The 18,219-nt window shown below is 34.0% G+C and overlaps 1 protein-coding gene across 1 annotated transcript in view; it reads left to right on the plus strand.

Moving 5' to 3' along the window:
• The window catches only part of MYO6 (myosin VI), an 82,404-nt gene extending 66,337 nt beyond the window's left edge, over positions 1-16,067 (plus strand). The window contains 8 exon segments of the mRNA XM_033095751.1: positions 982-1,008; positions 1,573-1,602; positions 4,415-4,453; positions 7,298-7,401; positions 8,362-8,493; positions 10,891-10,917; positions 13,482-13,700; positions 14,231-16,067. Coding sequence (XP_032951642.1) covers positions 982-1,008; positions 1,573-1,602; positions 4,415-4,453; positions 7,298-7,401; positions 8,362-8,493; positions 10,891-10,917; positions 13,482-13,700; positions 14,231-14,430 — 778 coding nt within the window. The 3' untranslated portion in view covers positions 14,431-16,067.
• Positions 16,068-18,219: the final 2,152 nt, after the last annotated feature.

Here is an 18,219-nt window from a genome sequence, read left to right on the forward strand (position 1 = left end):
ATTTCTGCCTGTCTGTGGCTTTTGTAGCAGCAGCTCAGCTCAGCTGCTGTTCCATCCCTTCCACCTGTGTTAGCTTGGAATGTGTGGGAGCTTTTATGTATAACTGACCAGTGGCTTGGCCAGGCTCCTAAGTGAACCAAGCTCTTACAGCTGCTGTCCCTGATGTGTGTGAGGAAGTTCTGCACCGGACAGAGCTGCCTTTATTATGGCTGAAAGTCATTTCTAAAGCATTCATTGATGGAGTCATTATCAGTATTCATTGCCAAGCTTTGTGTGTAAGTATTTGAAATATTAAGCATAAACCAGTGTCATTCCATCTAATATGTATAAGATACTGGCTCGTATGTGGACTCCTTCCTGTCCTCAGAAAGGTGCACTTTTTCCACGGTGAGTGGTCTCAGAGAAAGACTGGACCATTTAGGACCTTTAACATCAGTGACAAGTTAACCTGTGATTTAAGGTAAGCAGAATTAACTGTAGGTAATGGGACCCTACTAAACAATTAGGTGGTATTCAACCAGTTGTAACTTGAAAGGCAGAAGAGTTAGTTTTAGTCCTCCTGTGGGACAGGCTTGGAGATGCTGTCCCCACCCTCTGTAATGCTCATTTAAGTCCTTTCTGTCAGTTCCTTTTCCAGGAAGCTTTCTCTGTCCCCCAGGTCCTGTAAGCTCCTTCCCTTCTGAACCTCCTGGTTATTTTATACTCTGTACTACGAGCAGTAGCACTTTACATTATGGATGATGTTCTATACAGATTTTTCATGTTTGATAATTTTATCTTACTCCATGGGCTATAACTAAGTGGTTTTGAATGTTTATTTTACCTTTGTTAGCACTGAATTCTTTTCTAACAAATTTGTAAGAACTCTCTAACCCTTTTCTCGTGTATAGCATAAAAATGTTGTTCTTGGGTTCTATGATGCATTAAAAATACATGTAGATGGATTCTGCTGCAATAAACAATTTCAAGTTACTTTTCCAGCTTGGATTCCCGTCCAGGAAAGTCTAAGTGAGAATTGTTTTCCACATATGTAACACGTCTTAAAATATGATCTCAATCAGTTACACATAATGATTCTTGATGCAAAGTGATGATTTCACATTACATGCATGCCTTGGAGGTATTGCGGGTTCTCTTCCAGATCACTGCAATAAAGTGAGTCATAATCTTTTTGCTGGTGGAGGGTCTTACCTTCAATTTGTAAAAACATTTCTGAGGTGCAATAAAGTGCAAAGCACAATAAAAACGAGGTATGCCTGTACCTAACATTATAAAATAATATCCAGATTCTATTAAAAAAACAAACAAGCAATCCTCACAACGTATAAATTTTCTAATCTAGATGTAATATATTTGCACTTTTATTTTCATTGAATGCCTTTTATTTATTCTAATGATTTTTAATGAAGATTTAAAAATGTTAAATTTCTGAGTGATCTCACACATAGATTAAAGATAATGGAATTTTTTAAATCAGTAATTAAAGTCACTGAAACATAAATGTGGCACAATCCAGATTTTCACAATTCAGCAATGGTTGTGATGTTAACTAAAATGTATTCTTTTTCACAGAGTTGATGGAGCAAGACCCAAAATGACACCGTATGTCATTTCCCTTTTTAAAACTTGATTTAGTCATATAACCTTCTTTTACTAGGTTGTGGATACTTTTTGGGAGAAATAGTTTCCTCATTGAAGTAAATTTTAGTAAACAGAATCCCATTCTTTATCTTTTTTTTTTTTGTTTTTGCCTGGCAAAAATGTTTAATGCTCTTGTTTGGTGTTTAATGACAGTAGTCTATGATTTCGTTTCCTTCTTTGTGTTTTCTAACTTTGTTTAAACTTTAACACCCATTTTGTTTTAATTGTTCCCTTCTTACGTCTTTATAAAAACAGGTGTGGAGATATAAACAAGAATAAATAAAATATTTGAGTCATGGCAGATAGCTTAGTTTTCAGTGTATATGATAGTTTATTCTATTAATGTCTAAAATAACTCATAACCTGAAGTTATATATACAATGCTAATTTTGGTGCTAGTGTATTTTTTTGTTATGAAAATCTCCCCACAGACAGAGAATCTAAGTAACATTTGGGATATACATACAAAATACATTTTTGCTTGTATTTTATATATATGTTAAATATATAAAATTTTGAATTATATATAAAATCTGAATTTTAACAGCTTTTAGAACCCCAACTGTAATGTTTATAGTGATGGTTCTAAATGGTTATAAATGATGGTTATAAACGATGATGGTTATAAGTGATGTAACTTACGTAAATAATTCTGTCCAAACAATACATAAAAAAGAAAAGCACAACAATTTATAGTAAAACAATTATTTTAGTATGAAAGTGGTCACAACTATGGGAAAATATAATCAAGTACTTAGATATTTGTATTTATACTTAGAATCACAATGAATGCAATACCTACAAATGCAAATTTATATACAAATGTTACATCAGTCAAGTAAATGCCATGAAATTGTGAACAGTCCTTTGTAAAGTTCTGAAAAGAGTTAATTACAATCTCCTCTCATTATACAATAGTTGCATTCCTATAAAAAATTTGTGAATATTGAAACCATGGAAAAAAAAGAGGTTGTTTTACATGTAAACTTTGTTGACATGTAAGAGTATATGTGTATGTGCATTTCACCTCAGTATGTCAGGTGGACATGTTAAAGTCACATTGACATGGACAGCTCTTCCTTATGCAGGACATTTGGCATCCCTGACCCATCACCTCATCAAATGCCAGGAATGCATTCTCACGACATCGCTGTTTACGATGGTGCACCAAACACTTTGAAATTGTCACTGATTGAGTGCTATGGCCCTCCTTCAGAACAACTTCTTTGCATTTACCATTTGAGCTTGAATTAAGCCCTGCAGCTGCTGTCTAAGGTCAAATTCTGAGCATTCGCGCATAGTTTGGGAAAATCGGAAGAAAAGCAGCTGGATGCTAGAACCATTTCTATCCAGTATAGTTTGTGTAGCTCCTAGAGCAGTAACATAAGGTCAGGTGAGATACTGACTCTCAGTAGAGATTGCCATCCAGTGATGTGTTGGGGCATACAGAGAAATCTCTATATGGTCAATAGACCAAGTAGGAAAGAGCTTTGAAAGGCCATGAATTCCCTTGAAACCTGCTGTGGGAAAAGAAATGGAGGAAGCTTTGGGAGAAAGAGATGCTGTTTTTGGCAAAAACAGATGCTCTTGGATATTAAGATAGAAACCTTGAGGTAGGGTGATAATAGAATGAAAAATAGTTTTCAAAATCATGCTGAGTTTGAAAGTTAGAAAATTCTGAGTAGCCTTCAGAGATTGATAAATATATCACTAAGAGGTAATTTCTTTAGATTAAATTTGTGTTTTTTACTTTGTATTTGTTATCCTTGATCATCAGTTTTGAAAGATTACTTTTTCTCTGACTGCGCTTGCTTGGCTAGACCTCTGTCAGTACCTAATCTTAGCCAGCGTTCATTACAAGGAAAGAGAAATACAGGAGTCCTCCATTTCCTTAAATAAGGGCATCCAGGCATCTTGGCAGGCATTGAGGAAGCTGTGCCTTGAAGCAAGCATACCCGGTTTCTTATGATTTTTACTGATTTGTAAGATTTTGAGATTTACCAGAGTCTGATGAATAGAATGAGTGAGAAAATGATTAGTTATGAAGGAAGAGAGCAAAGAACAGGAACCTAAAATAATGAAGTTAGCAGAGTGTTGATGAACATGATGAAACATCCATCCCATTTCACAGAATTAAACAAATATTGAGAAGTTATACTCTTCTGGGTAGTAAAACTAAGTTTTTACCTTTGGGAAATATTTGTCCTTGAACACTTCTGATATTTAATTTAACAAGTACTTGATGCATTTGAATTCTTCTGTTTTTTTAAAGCATGCTTTGATTTGAATTTTAGAACTTTGAATACATCAGACTCTTCTTTAAATTCTGGCACTATAAAATGGGTCAGCTTGGTTTAATGCCGGTATGCGTTACCTATTATTTACTAAGCAACCCCAATGCAAAACCCTTGTGTAGAATCTATATCCTGCCAAGTTTCCTGTATGCATTTAGAACATGCTGATTATATTCTGTACATAAAAAAAAAAAAACCCAACAGAAGCATGGCTCTCATGTGATTTTATCTGAAATCTCCTACTGCAAAAATGAAGTTCAAATGCCTTTAACTGTATTTAAACAAAAATTTTGCTGTATTTTATAGATATAAATGTTGAAAAGTATATTATAGACTTTTATGAAGTAAAATAATAGTGAGTGGTTAATAAATCAACAATCTTATCAAAAATATAAATTTTATTTATATCTTTAGATATTTTAAGTAATTTATATAGATGTTTTTCATATAACGATGTTGTATTATCATTTTCCTTATAGGGAACAGATGGCGAAAGAAATGTCAGATTTCTTGAGTAGGTTAGTGCAGTGTAATTTGGAGAAATAAAGTGTCACTTCAAAATCATATTTTTAAATTATTCTTCGTTATTTGGACCAGAACCTGTTAAAGGAATAGGCTACTCTTCCCACGTAAATTTTCTGTACAAGAAATATCACTTTACCCTCACACAGAAAAAGGTAAAAACCGGTGTTCCTCCAAATTGGTGTTTCTCCATGGGGATCCCGTTGGCATTTTGGATGGGACTATTCCTTGTCGGTAATACTAACATGCTTATCACTAGCCCCCACCAACGTAGTCTCAGTAGGAGAACCCTTCCTCTCACTCTGACAGAATGAGTATTGTGAAACTTGCCTTGGAGGTGGTGTTGCCCACTGCTGGGAACCACTGTGCTTAGTTGAAGGGAGGCAAGTAGAGGAAGAGTTTGGCTGCTGAGGGCCTCTACACCACAGAACATGGTTTAAATACCACTGATGTAAAAATTGAACCACCAGAGGGTATAGCTTCCCAGCAGGATCTGGTCCATTGCCTTTATAAGTGGATATCAATCAATAACATTTTGGCTGTCGATTTTGAAGTTAGAGTTAATTGGAAGTGTAAAGTTAATATATTTTTCAAAATCAAAAGTCAATTTTGTTACTACCTTACTGTATCATTTACATGATTGTCTTTATCACAGTCTAATCAGTAAATTTGCACCTTTATTTTACTATTTTAGTAACTCCAGATATTGGAGGGGGAAGCACTTAAATACGTTTCATTCATGTACTTCTTAGGAATGCTGACATATCTTTTAGCAGGTGTATTTTTGTTTGAGGTAATATGAATGAAAAGTTAGTAATATGAAAACCACATTTTAAGCAATAACAATTTGAACTCAATGCTGTTATTTTTAAAAATATCAAAACACACCATATGTATATTGACACCTTATATATTTTCTGACAGTTTTACAGCTATGTACTATGTAAATTCACTTTCTCTTTCAAAAGAGAACAACGACGAAAAACCCATAATAATTTTCAACTGCTTTCCCAGAAAAGACTCTTAGAAGAGCTAGGAAGAAAAGAGAATTTTTTGTTAGTTTATTGAATGGTGGTTTAGGGGTGTAGAAAGGAAAAACAGAATATGTATTTCAATAAATGTTAAAGCATAATTTATTGTTTAGGGCAATAGAGAGACCTTGCTGACACACAGCTGGCTCTTTTTGAGCAAAGCAATTAAGAAGAAAAAGCTATATGGAAAATTGCCAGTCACACAGCTTATGAAAAGTATAGATTCTGCTATAAACCTAAAACAGATTTTAAACACAAAAGAGCAGGAAGGACTAAATGGCCACACATTATTCTTTAACCAGGCTTATATGTGTCTAACAGTTTTTAAGTTATGTTATTTTTTATTCTTTAAAATGAATGCATAAATAAGTCTTTTAAAGAGGCAGAATTGCCTTATTTATTGTTAATATTGAAGGAGTAATTTCCTTTATTTCAGGAAGAAGGATACATATTTTCAATAACATCATCTCATTAAATGTCTGTGTCTTGACTGTCAAGATTGCTCGTCTTTCAAAATGTAAAATATGAGAAAAAGTAGCTCATTTTCGAATATTGTACTTTGATCGTCCCTCATTAAGGGGAAATGTTTTCCTAGTAGTGGATGATAAAGGCAAAATTCCTTGTGTGACACCTGAGAAGCAATATTTTAGTTCTTTAATATGTAGTTCTTTTAATATTTGTGCCATCTTCTTTTCATGTCTTGAAATGTGATGTGTTTAAATTCCTTTGTTACATTGAACTTAAAAATCCACTTGCAGATTATTTCAAGTGTCTGCTTTCTAGCTAGTATAATCTTCTGAAAAATAACGTTCATTACTATGGAAAAAAAATTGTTTGCCATTTTTGTCTGAATAATTACTTCAAATTATGTATATAGAGACAAGTCTTAAGCCCTGGGTAGCACTGCCATGAGAGCTGAATTTATCCCATCTTATTTTAAAATTTATTATTGTTATATTTTATATTTTACATATATTGTTAATTTTTTAAAATTTATTTTCTCTTTCCCCACTCAAATGTTCCTACTACACAGGGCAAGATACAACACTTGTGCCCTTTGAAATTTATGTTATCTGCCTCATGATTTAAAACCTCTTTATTCAATGTACTAGTTGTCATAGTAGTCACTAAATATGGTATGGTTTTATCTGCTTGTAGAAATTTTCTAAGTTTTCTGTAACAGTGAAGCAAAAAAATTACAGGAGTTTCCAGAACCTAACAGCTCTTGGAGCCTACCTTTAACGACTAATGCAGTGGGTTGCAGTTTAGCCACTTACCTGGGGACCCTGTAAACACCAGATGCCCAGGGAGAGTCTGCGCCAGTAGCTATGGCTGGAGCTTGGTCCTCTGTAGCTTCCAGTAGTCAGTAGGTGATTGTACTGAGGCCTAAATGGCTCATAAACACCTTATGTGCTACTAATGATGTTTCACATACGTTGAGGATTTCTTTTCTGATTTTGAGGAATGTATATAAATGTATTTTTTTAACTTTAGATGTTCATATATCCATCAGTTAGAACACTGAAACTGAAATCTGGGAGAAATCATGATACTATACTAGAATTTTGGAATCAGAAGTTCGGATTGAAAACCTAATATGGCTATTAAATGGCATACTGGAAAATTTTAATTTTTCTGGGCATTCTGTAGTATACCGTTTGTAATTTCATCTGTCAAAGATGAAAAAATTATTATATTTTTCTAGGAGCTATTTCCAGTTTTTAAACTTATGCTCATTGTCTTGGCTCTTTAGTCAACATTTTATTCATATTTCTAGTTTAAATACGCCCAAATATGTAATAATTACAGAGGTCCTGCTGTACAAGCCACCAAGGCAGCTGCTGGTACCAAGAAACATGATCTTAGTAAATGGAAATATGCAGAACTACGTGATACCATCAATACCTCTTGTGGTAAGTGTATAGAGAGAATGAAAAATGGGAAGACTCTGTACCTGACAGGTAATACATACTCAGATTGCGGTGGGATTTTAAAAATTTTGCTATAAATCAGTATAAGCCATTCTCTTTGTTATACTTAACTTGAAATGAAGACCTAATTTTCTCACAAAGCTAGAAGAAAGACATAGTTACTAAATTAAAGTCCTTTTGCCTATATCTTGCCCTAGGTCAGAAAGGAAAAGCATGGAGCAATTATAGTTTGGGCTATGTTACTGACTGGCCCTTCTGATGTTATTTATAATAAATACTCATATATCAGACTCTTTTGGTCTATGAATGCAAAGTAAAAAATGGCAGTGCAGTGCTTTCTTTTTAACACTGTTTTTCTTCCAATGGAAGAGAGTACAATACTATATCAAGAGCATCCCACTTGTAGTTATGATCTTGGTTAAATCACAGTGTTTGAATTCAGGACACTATGACTAGGAACTAAAGTGTCATAGCTATACAGAACTTCTTACTATGTTCTTTCCCACCTCTCTATCTGTGTAATTGCAAACATAAAAATGTGTCGCATGTAAATCTAGCTTGCATTTGAACACAGTGATTTTTCTGTTGTCGTGGCCTGTGACCTTGGGCAAGTGACAACCTCTGTGATTTAAGTTTTTCGTCTATAAAAGACCCGTTTAGTCTAGGGTTCTTGTGTGGAGCAAATAAGATAATAATAATGCATAAGAAAATGCTCTGTAAATATAAAACATAATATTACCACAAAATGCTCATCTTTATCAATAATTAGCTTTCTTTTGATTTTGTACTATTAATTGAAAAGTGAAAACTTTATATTATGTGTACTATAAATATGTACTTGTTAATACCACAGAATAATTATGTTAGAAAAGTAAATTAAGATGTTCCTATTTATTTATTTATCTATTTGTTTATTTATGGTTCTTTCTATGTAATAAATAGATATTGAGCTCCTGGCAGCTTGCAGAGAAGAATTTCATAGGAGACTAAAAGTGTATCATGCTTGGAAATCCAAGAACAAGAAGAGAAATACTGAAACAGAGCAACGTGCTCCAAAATCTGTTACTGATTATGGTAAAAACAAATCTGTACTTTTGACTGTTCCAAAGTATGTGTGTGTGTATTTTTTTTTAATGAGGTATCAAAAAAATTAATTTTGTTACTTTGTTATGCAAAAGGCAGAGTTGTATACTTGGAATTGGAGAATAGAGCAGGGTAGACATAACCTAGTTGAAGCATGCACTAGCTTTAACATTAATTGAGAATACCTGTGATATATGAGTTGTAATTTCAGTCTTAAAAAGCAGTAATTGGAATTTGATTTGTTCAATTTGCAACCTTTAAACTGGCACAATTTATTAGCTTAATTCTGGTTAATGTCAAGGTGACAGCATATTTAATGTCTTTTTTTTTAAAAAAAAAGGGTATAGTAGTCCCAGCGCTTGATAGTGCGAGGATAGTTTAGCAATTCATGACCCATGTTGACTTAGAAAATGAGCTCTCAGCTATATTTTACCTTCCTCACTTTCCTCGCAAATCAGGGTTTGATTCAAGTCATTTAAATGGTGGGATTTCAGTGTTTCTAAGTTGTTGCAAAGAATAGATTGAGGGCAAATTAATAAAAGAGATGTTAGTGCTAGTGATTGCTCTAAGGGGTGTCGTCAGTCAGAATATAATAGTCTGGAAGGGTAGTGAAACATCACCTGGAACTAAGAAATGGCAAGTGGAAGGCCCTCTCAACACTGATCTTCTTGTGACCCCCATTCTCTCCTCCAGTTTAAAAATTTGTCTCTGGGAATTGAAGATGACAGGATGATTCTATTACCTGGTCGCTGTCTACCAAGTTTCCAAGCAATTACTTTTATAAATATGGCACTGGGCTGTTCTTTTTAGCTTTAATTTCTAATCATGACCTTTAGCTGATAGGCTTTCATTATGTTTTATTTCAAAATTGATACATCTGAATGATTGTATTTCTTAAAAAGAAATTAATGTTGCATATGCATTTGGAATGAGTATACAAATACTTCTTGTATTTTTAAACCAAACCTTGATACCTTACTCATCCAACTTTGCCTCAAAAGGAGCAAATAATACATGGCTTACCTTGCTGGTTCTTATGTTGTTTCCATTCTTAATGTGTATGTATGTATGTGTGTATGTATGTGCACACACATACATACATACACTATTTGGAACAGCAAAAGAGTAGAATAAGAAAATATTCCAAGTCCTATTCAGGTATATGAACAAATTTAGGAATTTTATAATTTTATGTGAGCACACTCCCCATATACCAAGGGTGCCAAAAAAATGTGTACACATGATTTGTATTCATCTTTTGTTATTGGTATATATTGAGTATTACAATTTTTATACAATTTTTCTCCTTTCTTAAAATGGGTATACATTTTTTTGGCACCATCTGTATAGAGCCTTCAAAAAATTTGATTATGGACCTTTTTGGGGCGAAATTGTAATTTCTGCTCTGAAATGTACTTTCTTATTTTTCTGGTTTTTTTTTTCCTCATGTAAAATTCATTCTGACACAGGAGTACAGGTACAAGGAAAGGTGAAGAGCACCAAGATGCTTAACAGCTTAGTTGAGAAAATTCTATCTAAGTTGGTTTCCTAATGGAGCAGATAATCAGCCTTTTAAAAGAACTTCTCTATAGTTTACTATCTGGAAGGATTAGAATCATTAATTCGAGAAAATAATGACAAGTTATGAACACAAATATAACAATATTGTTTTTAAGAGTAATACATTGACAAAGCATGGTAAATGCTTGTAATTAGGAGTTGGGATCCTCAAACGCTCTTGCTGTGTGCTGTACTGGGTGAGCTTGCTCGCCTCACATTTACTGCGGAGAGAGATTTTCAGAAGTAATGTTGCAGTCAGTGGAAAATTACCCAGTAAAGATACACAATATTTAGTTGTTTAAAACAATGACTTGGGAGAGTAGCTTTATTTCATAGTTCCTAAAGAAAAAAAGGCATGTGTTTAAGATTTAGACCATTTCAAAAATTAAAACAAACTGTGTATATATAAACATGGCAATGCTTTATCTCTAATGCATATAAGTTTTTGATGAATTTAGAATTTGTCTTCTTCTTCTACAAAAATTCGAGTAATGTTTTAAAGGTACTATAATGTCCATTATTAAGTCATTGTGTTGGATTTTTGTTTGGATATTACTGTGTCCCAAAATTACAAATGAAGTAACAATTTTAAAATGTTGGTCCTCTTTATGTGTCTAACAAATAGAATTTCCTAAAACATAAGCAAAATACTTTATTTTTAAATAAGAAAGCATCCAATTATGGTAATTCTGAGAGTATTTGACTATGGATGTGAAATTTACTTGTTACCACCTCAATTGATGGGAAGGCATTATAAATGAGAAGAAAGCTCACTTAACAGTTTTTGGCATTTTTGTCTTTTCTTCAACATACAATATTTGTTCACAGATTTTGCACCATTTTTGAACAATTCACGTAAGTCAATGGGTGGTAACTCATGAGCTAACTGGAAGATGGGTTAAAAATACTTTATAAAGTACTAACTTCTATTAAACATTGTTTTGCTACAATTTTAATGGAATTATAGTATATTAATGTTGGTTTATGTGTACTAGACACTAAATTTGAGATCATGTTTTCATTCGGTTCACTTCAAAATATATATGCAGAGTAAAATTGTTGTTTTTTTTCAAATTACTTCCTTTTAAAAATAGCATTTTAAACTGTGAATATACATAGTTCTTCCTGTAGCAAAACTCTGTCTTAATAAGCAACTGAGCTTTTAGAATAAAGACTAACTTGAGGTGCTGGTTTCAGACACCATCATGGTTTAAGCATTTCTGTCCAAAGAGATTTGAGTTTTATAAAATAGAAATACAGGTTTAATAGGATACCACCTAATAGGAAGAGATTATTCTGTTACTTTTAAAGCTTCCTAAAATGCATATTTTTTGATAACATAAAAACTTTGAGTCATCTTAATGTACAGTAAATTTCTTCTCCAATCAGTTAAACAACAATGATTTGACATATAGCAGGTCCTCAAATAACTTCGTTTCATTCGTCATCGTTTCATTACAACGTTGATGAAATACCATAGGAACTTAACTCTTGTTGATATCAATTAGCCTGTGGTAAATTGGTTTCATTATACGTGTGTCATTTTGCTTGAAGTCGGTGAACCTATTGACAACATTAAGTAAGGACTTACTGTAATGCCATATTTATATGCCACCGGTGGGACCTGATTGTTTTTAAGTGCTTCTGTAAATTATAGGGCTACATTTGAAAATTATTTCACACTTTTGAAGGTAACATGATTGAATGTGAAAGAAACAGTTGTTTGGAAGATTGGCTTTTAACGTCCATATCTGTACTTTTCCATATGGATATTTGTTTCAGGCTTCTTTGATACAATTTCAGTTCTCACATTAGTAGAAAAAGCTATCAAAGAGTTTATGTTGGGTTTTTAAATTTTACCCAATGTGTTAAGTTATAGGAGACTGTTATTTTAAAGAAAAATGTAGGTTAATCTGACGATTAGCTGTCAGTATCTTAGTAAGTTTCCTATCAACTGGACATTGAATCCTAATTCACTGCTTAAGATGGAAGGAAGGGTTTTTATTTTTTTTCCTTTTAAAATGTCTTAGTTTTGAGTTTTGGGTGTATTTTCTGCAAAGTAGGTAAATTTTCAAACTTAAAATGGAAACACGGAGCTGTAAGTTTTGGGGGAATAGGAACAAGAGAATACATAAGCTCATCTGTGTTAACATGCTAAGGGTGATGCGGCTTTTTAAAGTCACTAACAAAATGGGGCCTCTTTTTCATTCCTTTGTAGGTATGGTACAGCTTTTCTTTTCTAACTGCTTTTTGCTTTCTCTGCTTGGCACAGAAATAAATTCAGCCTCTGTAAAGCTTTTGCTACGGGTGTAAAAAGTAAAATAAGAGTATTTTCATGCTTTCAGTATTTGGAAATTCTTACAAAAGCCATGTGGCTGTTCTTGATTTACACATATTATATAATTTTTCACTGACACTTAGCTTTTCAGTCAGATTCTTAATTGAGCTGAAGTAAATGGTTGGTCCACTTTGAAAGTTGTGAGTATAAAGTGTATTAAACAGATTTACCAAAATTATGCTGCTGAAGGTGTAGTCATTGCCCCAGAGAAATGTTTATGTTTGCAGATAAAATAAAAACCTGTTTAGTAATTAAAATTGAGCAAGGGAAAAGAGATTAATATGAAAGCAATGCCCAGTGCTATCAGAAAAGCAAGGATTTTTTTTTTCCTATTGCAAAGAGAACCAACAATTTTCACTTATTTAAGTTGATTTTATTCCAAGAGAAATCTGATTTCAGAGTAAGTAAATATCTCTGAGGAAAAGTTCATGCTTACTTTTACAGTTTTTTTTGGTCATTGTTGTCATGAAGTTATTTAAAAATTATTCCTAAAATATTTGTATTATCTTGGCTATTTTAAATCGCAAAATTGGCAAAAGAAAACTTATGTCTTCCTCTTTTTTGAGGAAATTGTGATTAAATTCACAAAAATCTATACAGCTTCAGATTTGTGAAATTACTGTTTGTGTTATCATAAACAGTCCTGTAAAGTTATTCTTCAGCCTTCATTTGAACTCTTTGGAGGAAAAATATAAGTCTAGTAAATAATACCAGTTTGCTTTCCTGCCATGGGGGTTTATTTTAGGTTATGGATGCAGTCATTTGTGGAAATCTGGTAGGGGTTGATTATTGTTGTGGCGGCTGCTGGATGGCGGGGGAGGGGTGTGTGTGTGTGTGTGTGTGTGTGTGTGTTTGCAGTGGAAAGGAACATCTTTAGGGAAAGAAAAATTCTAAGAAATCACACTGTGAATTATAGTCATCTATGGGCAATTAATTTTAACATTTTGTTTAAAATTTACAGTTAGGAATCCCTCTCCTTCCTTTTTTTTTTTAAAAAAAATGTGTGGTGTATTTTAGGATTAAAGACTGTTTTTGTTATCCCTTGGGCTGCTGGTGTAACTCTCCTTGTTCTGCGTAATAGCTCAGCAGAACCCAGCCGCTCAGCTTCCTGCCAGGCAGCAGGAGATCGAAATGAACCGACAGCAGCGCTTCTTCCGCATCCCATTCATCCGCCCTGCTGACCAGTACAAAGACCCGCAGAATAAGAAAAAAGGCTGGTGGTATGCTCATTTTGATGGACCGTGGATTGCCCGGCAAATGGAACTCCATCCCGACAAGCCACCCATCCTTCTTGTGGCTGGTGTGTATGATTCACATGAAGAAATTTTGTAAAGCAAAAAATGATTATAAACTCTCTGAATGAAACAGTCTAACATGTAATGTAAGAATTCATTAAATTTCCGGGTTGAGGGATGGAGTTTTGTAGTTCAGTCACATTTTCAGTTAATTGAAGATTAACTTATTTACAGTGTGCCATCGCTTGGATTAATTATATCCTGTAGAGCACATAGAAACTTGTCTGTGTCCTAAGAACCTTTTCACTGGCGTTTAATCAGTTATGTAAATGGTTTAAGAAGATGTAGCATTTTTATTAACCCTGATAATTTGTTTGACCAGCTGTAGTGTTAATACATTTTGAAAGGGTTCTTGGTGGAGGACAAATTTTAGTTGTTTCTGGTGAATTTATTAAGCACATTTCAATCTTAGAGGAAGATTATAAAGTTTTCAAAGTTCTCAATCTATGTGAATTGATAGATATTTCAGGAGTAAAGTTTATAATAAATGTTTCTGAAAGAGATGTGGTAATTCTCTTATGTCTCATCTATGCAGGTAAGGATGACATGGAGATGTGTGAGCTGAATCTTGAAGAGACAGGCCTGACCCGAAAGCGAGGTGCTGAGATTTTGCCAAGACAGTTTGAAGAAATTTGGGAACGCTGTGGAGGCATCCAGTACCTTCAAAATGCAATTGAGAGCAGACAGGCTAGGCCCACATATGCAACGGCCATGCTGCAGAATCTGTTAAAGTAGATGTTGCAAACTAACCTTGCAGCTGGGAGCCCTTTCTGTGGTACTAGGTAGGGTGTGTGCCCCAAAGATGTAACCCTTCCACGGTCATGTTAGAATTACTTATACCAAGTGAACAGATTTTATTAATCTTGGCTTTTCGTTAATTTAAGGTTAATTATGGTAGTGATTTGGGGACCTAAAAATTATTTTCCTATCCAGCTGTAGCTATTAAACCTCTCGTTATTCTAATACTTGTTACACTTGGACAGATTCTGACATGTCTCATTCTTTGCCAACAGACTACCTTAACTCCATCATAATTGTTCTCTAGGAAATGAAATTTTTAAAAAAAATTCAAAATACCCAATTTTTAAGGATGGCTCAATACAATATAACTGGAATAATGAAACCTTGCTTAAATTTTCTTACAAAAATTAAGACACTTAAAATGACTACGGCACTGATATTTTGATATGAAAAGCTATATACTTTCTTTACTCATTTTTGCAGAAATTCATGGAAATTTCCATTAAAGGTGGAAATTTTTATTTTTCCCCCTCCTTTGCAGTGTGTCTTAGTTTGAGTAAAGCAATTCGCCTGATGTCCTAGCATTCTAGAAAGAGCCTTAATATAATTGATGTACTTTGTGATAAAGAAGTACTCATAGCATCCTGCATAGATTTATTTTTCTTCTCTGTCACATTGTGTTATAAGAATATTTTTCTTATATTCCATGGATAAATAAAGGAAATTCAGATCATTTAAATGCTTAAAAGTCTTGAGATAACTTTTGTTTCATTTAGAAAAGGAAATAGGTTTTAGGTGGCACTGTGGCTTAACTGGACTGAATTTAAATATTTTTTCATCTTCATCTCAATTGGCGATGTTTGCATCAGAATCTTGTCCAAGTTGTTTCATGTGATTTAAGCTAGTGTTCTGCTTGAAAACATCCTTGTTTTTAAAAAATTCCTAGTGTCTTTTTTGACCTTTAAGATTTTGGTAATTGTAGAGCTGTTTTATAAGCTTTGTAATTCAAAAGCCCTTGTACTTAGTAATTGCTTGTTTCAAGTAACTGATAATTTAAAAGAAAATTTTCTTTGTGTGCTATTAGTTTTGATTAAATGTCAGCAGTTTCTATCCTAATATTTATGACTTTCATATTAGGAATTTGGAGACAAAGATACATAGAGGAGTTACGTTGACATAATCTTAAAGAGTCTTGTTTGTATTTTAGAATAAAATTAGAAAATAAAATTATTCTCTGCACTCTTTTTTCCCCCTGATTTTTAAAGACACTAACCTTTGAAATCAGTTTTCAGTGTTGTTTTTTTTTTTCCTAGAAAGAGTACCTCAGTTAGGAAAATATTTCCCAGCTGATTACATGAGTGCTTGTGAGCCACAGACACTGTTTGCAGAATTGCTTCTCTCATGTGTCTTAGTACAGAAATATGTATTTATTATGATGCTGTGCAAATGATTGTCTTCTGTTAAAGAAATTAAACGGTCCTGTCTGTGCTACTGAGAATGTGAGAATGATTGTCTTTTGAAGGCTGTACTACTCCATGGACTCACCCACCCTTCGGTCATTTGGTCCTTGTGATTGGTGACAGAAGGTCTGGTTACTGAAAATAAATGACCTGTTCTAGCTCTTCTCATCACTCGCCTTTAATTGTTTTTTTGTTTTTTTTGCATAGGAGAGTGAATGATAAGCTTTGTTTCTTAACTAATAACAAGTAAAATCCTTGAAGAAACCAAATAGTTCCCTTAGTACTGTTTTCAGAAACAGTTTTATGTATCTCCTAGGTACATACAGGCGCTAGAGGGAAAACTGATCAAACAGCTTAAAAATTATTGGAATGAGAAAACTTAACGTTTTAAAGAATTTGTAAGCAGTATACCACAGCAAAGCACTGTTACAAATCTTTCGTTTTTTATTTTAATAGCTAGTAAAATTAAAGTCTAAACCATTTTGTTGCTAATTGTGTCACACAGCTGTCCTAGAACTTACCTATTTCGCGCAGTCTCCTGAGTTCACTTTGTCTACCAGGAGAACTGCCCTAAATTCAGATAGACTCACAGTAACCTACATACAACAGACGCACATACACGCAGGAGCCCCTTTGCTGGAGACAGTTCGGACCCCGTCAACCTTTAAGGGAAAGAGCAGAAATGCTGTTCTAAAAGATGTTGATGTAACTGTTGTACAGTGTTCACAATCACACCCACAAGCTCTAGGTGAAAATGGTAGGAATCAAAAGTAAATTCATATTTTAATCAGACATTTTGAGATTTAAAATTAGAAGTTTAAACCAGCATGTTAGATATTAAGAATTAATCTTCTCTTAATGCTTATCTCATTTAATACCGGCTCCTTCCTTAGTGGTTGCTTTGCAAAGGTAGACATACAGAAAATATTAAAAATGAAAATAATATTTTTACTTTCAATTATAAGGTAATCCCTAATTCCACTAACACATTTGAGATGTGTATTATGCACTGTGGGTACTCACAGAGAGAGGGAGTTTCTCTAATACATGTCTGTCAAGTGAACAGTGACTTTTGGTTGTACAGTTGAGTAGGTGGCACCTTCTCAAAGAATTATATGAAGAAGAAGTAATGCATGTAGGAGCACAGGCCCACGCAAAAGACGTTTAATTGTAACTGGAATTCTGCTTCCTGTAATGACTTCTTATAGGTCATTCTTTCCAGTAACATCGTGAATGCTTTCATTTTGCAAACAACCAAGAAGAGATCACCTTAAGTGGAAAATAGGTGGTATTTGCAGAAGCTTAGAGAGAGAATAGAAACTCACCGGCAAGAATAATAACGAGGATTTATTGTTTGTAGAGCTTTATTAATTGGATTTTTAAAAGGATATTTTAATTCACAGGTTATTACTATGGTTCTCAGGGGATCCAAATCTGTAGCTTTTTGGTTTCTTTACCTGAAGTACCGTAAAAGTACTTGGATCAGTAGGATAAATATATATTGAATGAATCAGTGAATTAATACAATGTTAGTGGTAGACCTACCTCCTTTTACAGAAGAAATAACACAGATACAGAGAGGTCAAGTAATGAAGTTCTAGACCATGAAAAAGGTATAAATGGCTTTGCTTCAATCATGTGGAGCAAAAAGAATCAAAACAAGCAAACTTTTTTGACGAGCCCCCTAAGGATTTACAAAGGGATGCTCTTCTGTCACTTCATATCTTCAGAAGGTGTGGCAGGTTTTCTCTGTCATTACCAGCAATAAGAAGTATTGAGAGTTTTTATTTCTCACAGAAGATAAACTAACAAGGGAAGAGAGGGCAGAGGATATCTAAAAACGAGGATAAGGACAAGTTGGGGGTAACAGTTATAACAGTAAGGAAAGAGAAGAGCAGTGGTGGAGGAGATAGAAAGGGGTGCCCCTGAAGACCACCCCCAGGTTGAAACACTTTAGGTGACAAAGCACTCCTAGATCTTTACTGAATTTTAGAATGAATTGTGTATAAGAGCAGGACGTATGGTTATTAAAACGTGGATCAAGATAGACCTGGTATATAAATTCTTAGCATATGGAAATGGCACTGCCACGTTGGAGAAAGCCAGCAATGAGCAGACATTCTGTGCATAAACCTCATGCAGGAGTCAAGTGGGGATACCTCAGAGGTAGAGCCTACCTGTGCCAGAACCACCAGGTCTTTGAATATAATTAGGGTCAAATAAAGGTGTTCTTCCTTCCCTATCACTGACTTAGTATGCGAAGTAAGTTAGGTTGTCATACTTTTCAAGAAGTTTTTCAAGGTACAATCGGGGAAAAAATGCA

Source organism: Rhinolophus ferrumequinum, chromosome 3 (genome assembly GCF_004115265.2).
Source record: "Rhinolophus ferrumequinum isolate MPI-CBG mRhiFer1 chromosome 3, mRhiFer1_v1.p, whole genome shotgun sequence".
NCBI lineage: Eukaryota > Metazoa > Chordata > Mammalia > Chiroptera > Rhinolophidae > Rhinolophus > Rhinolophus ferrumequinum.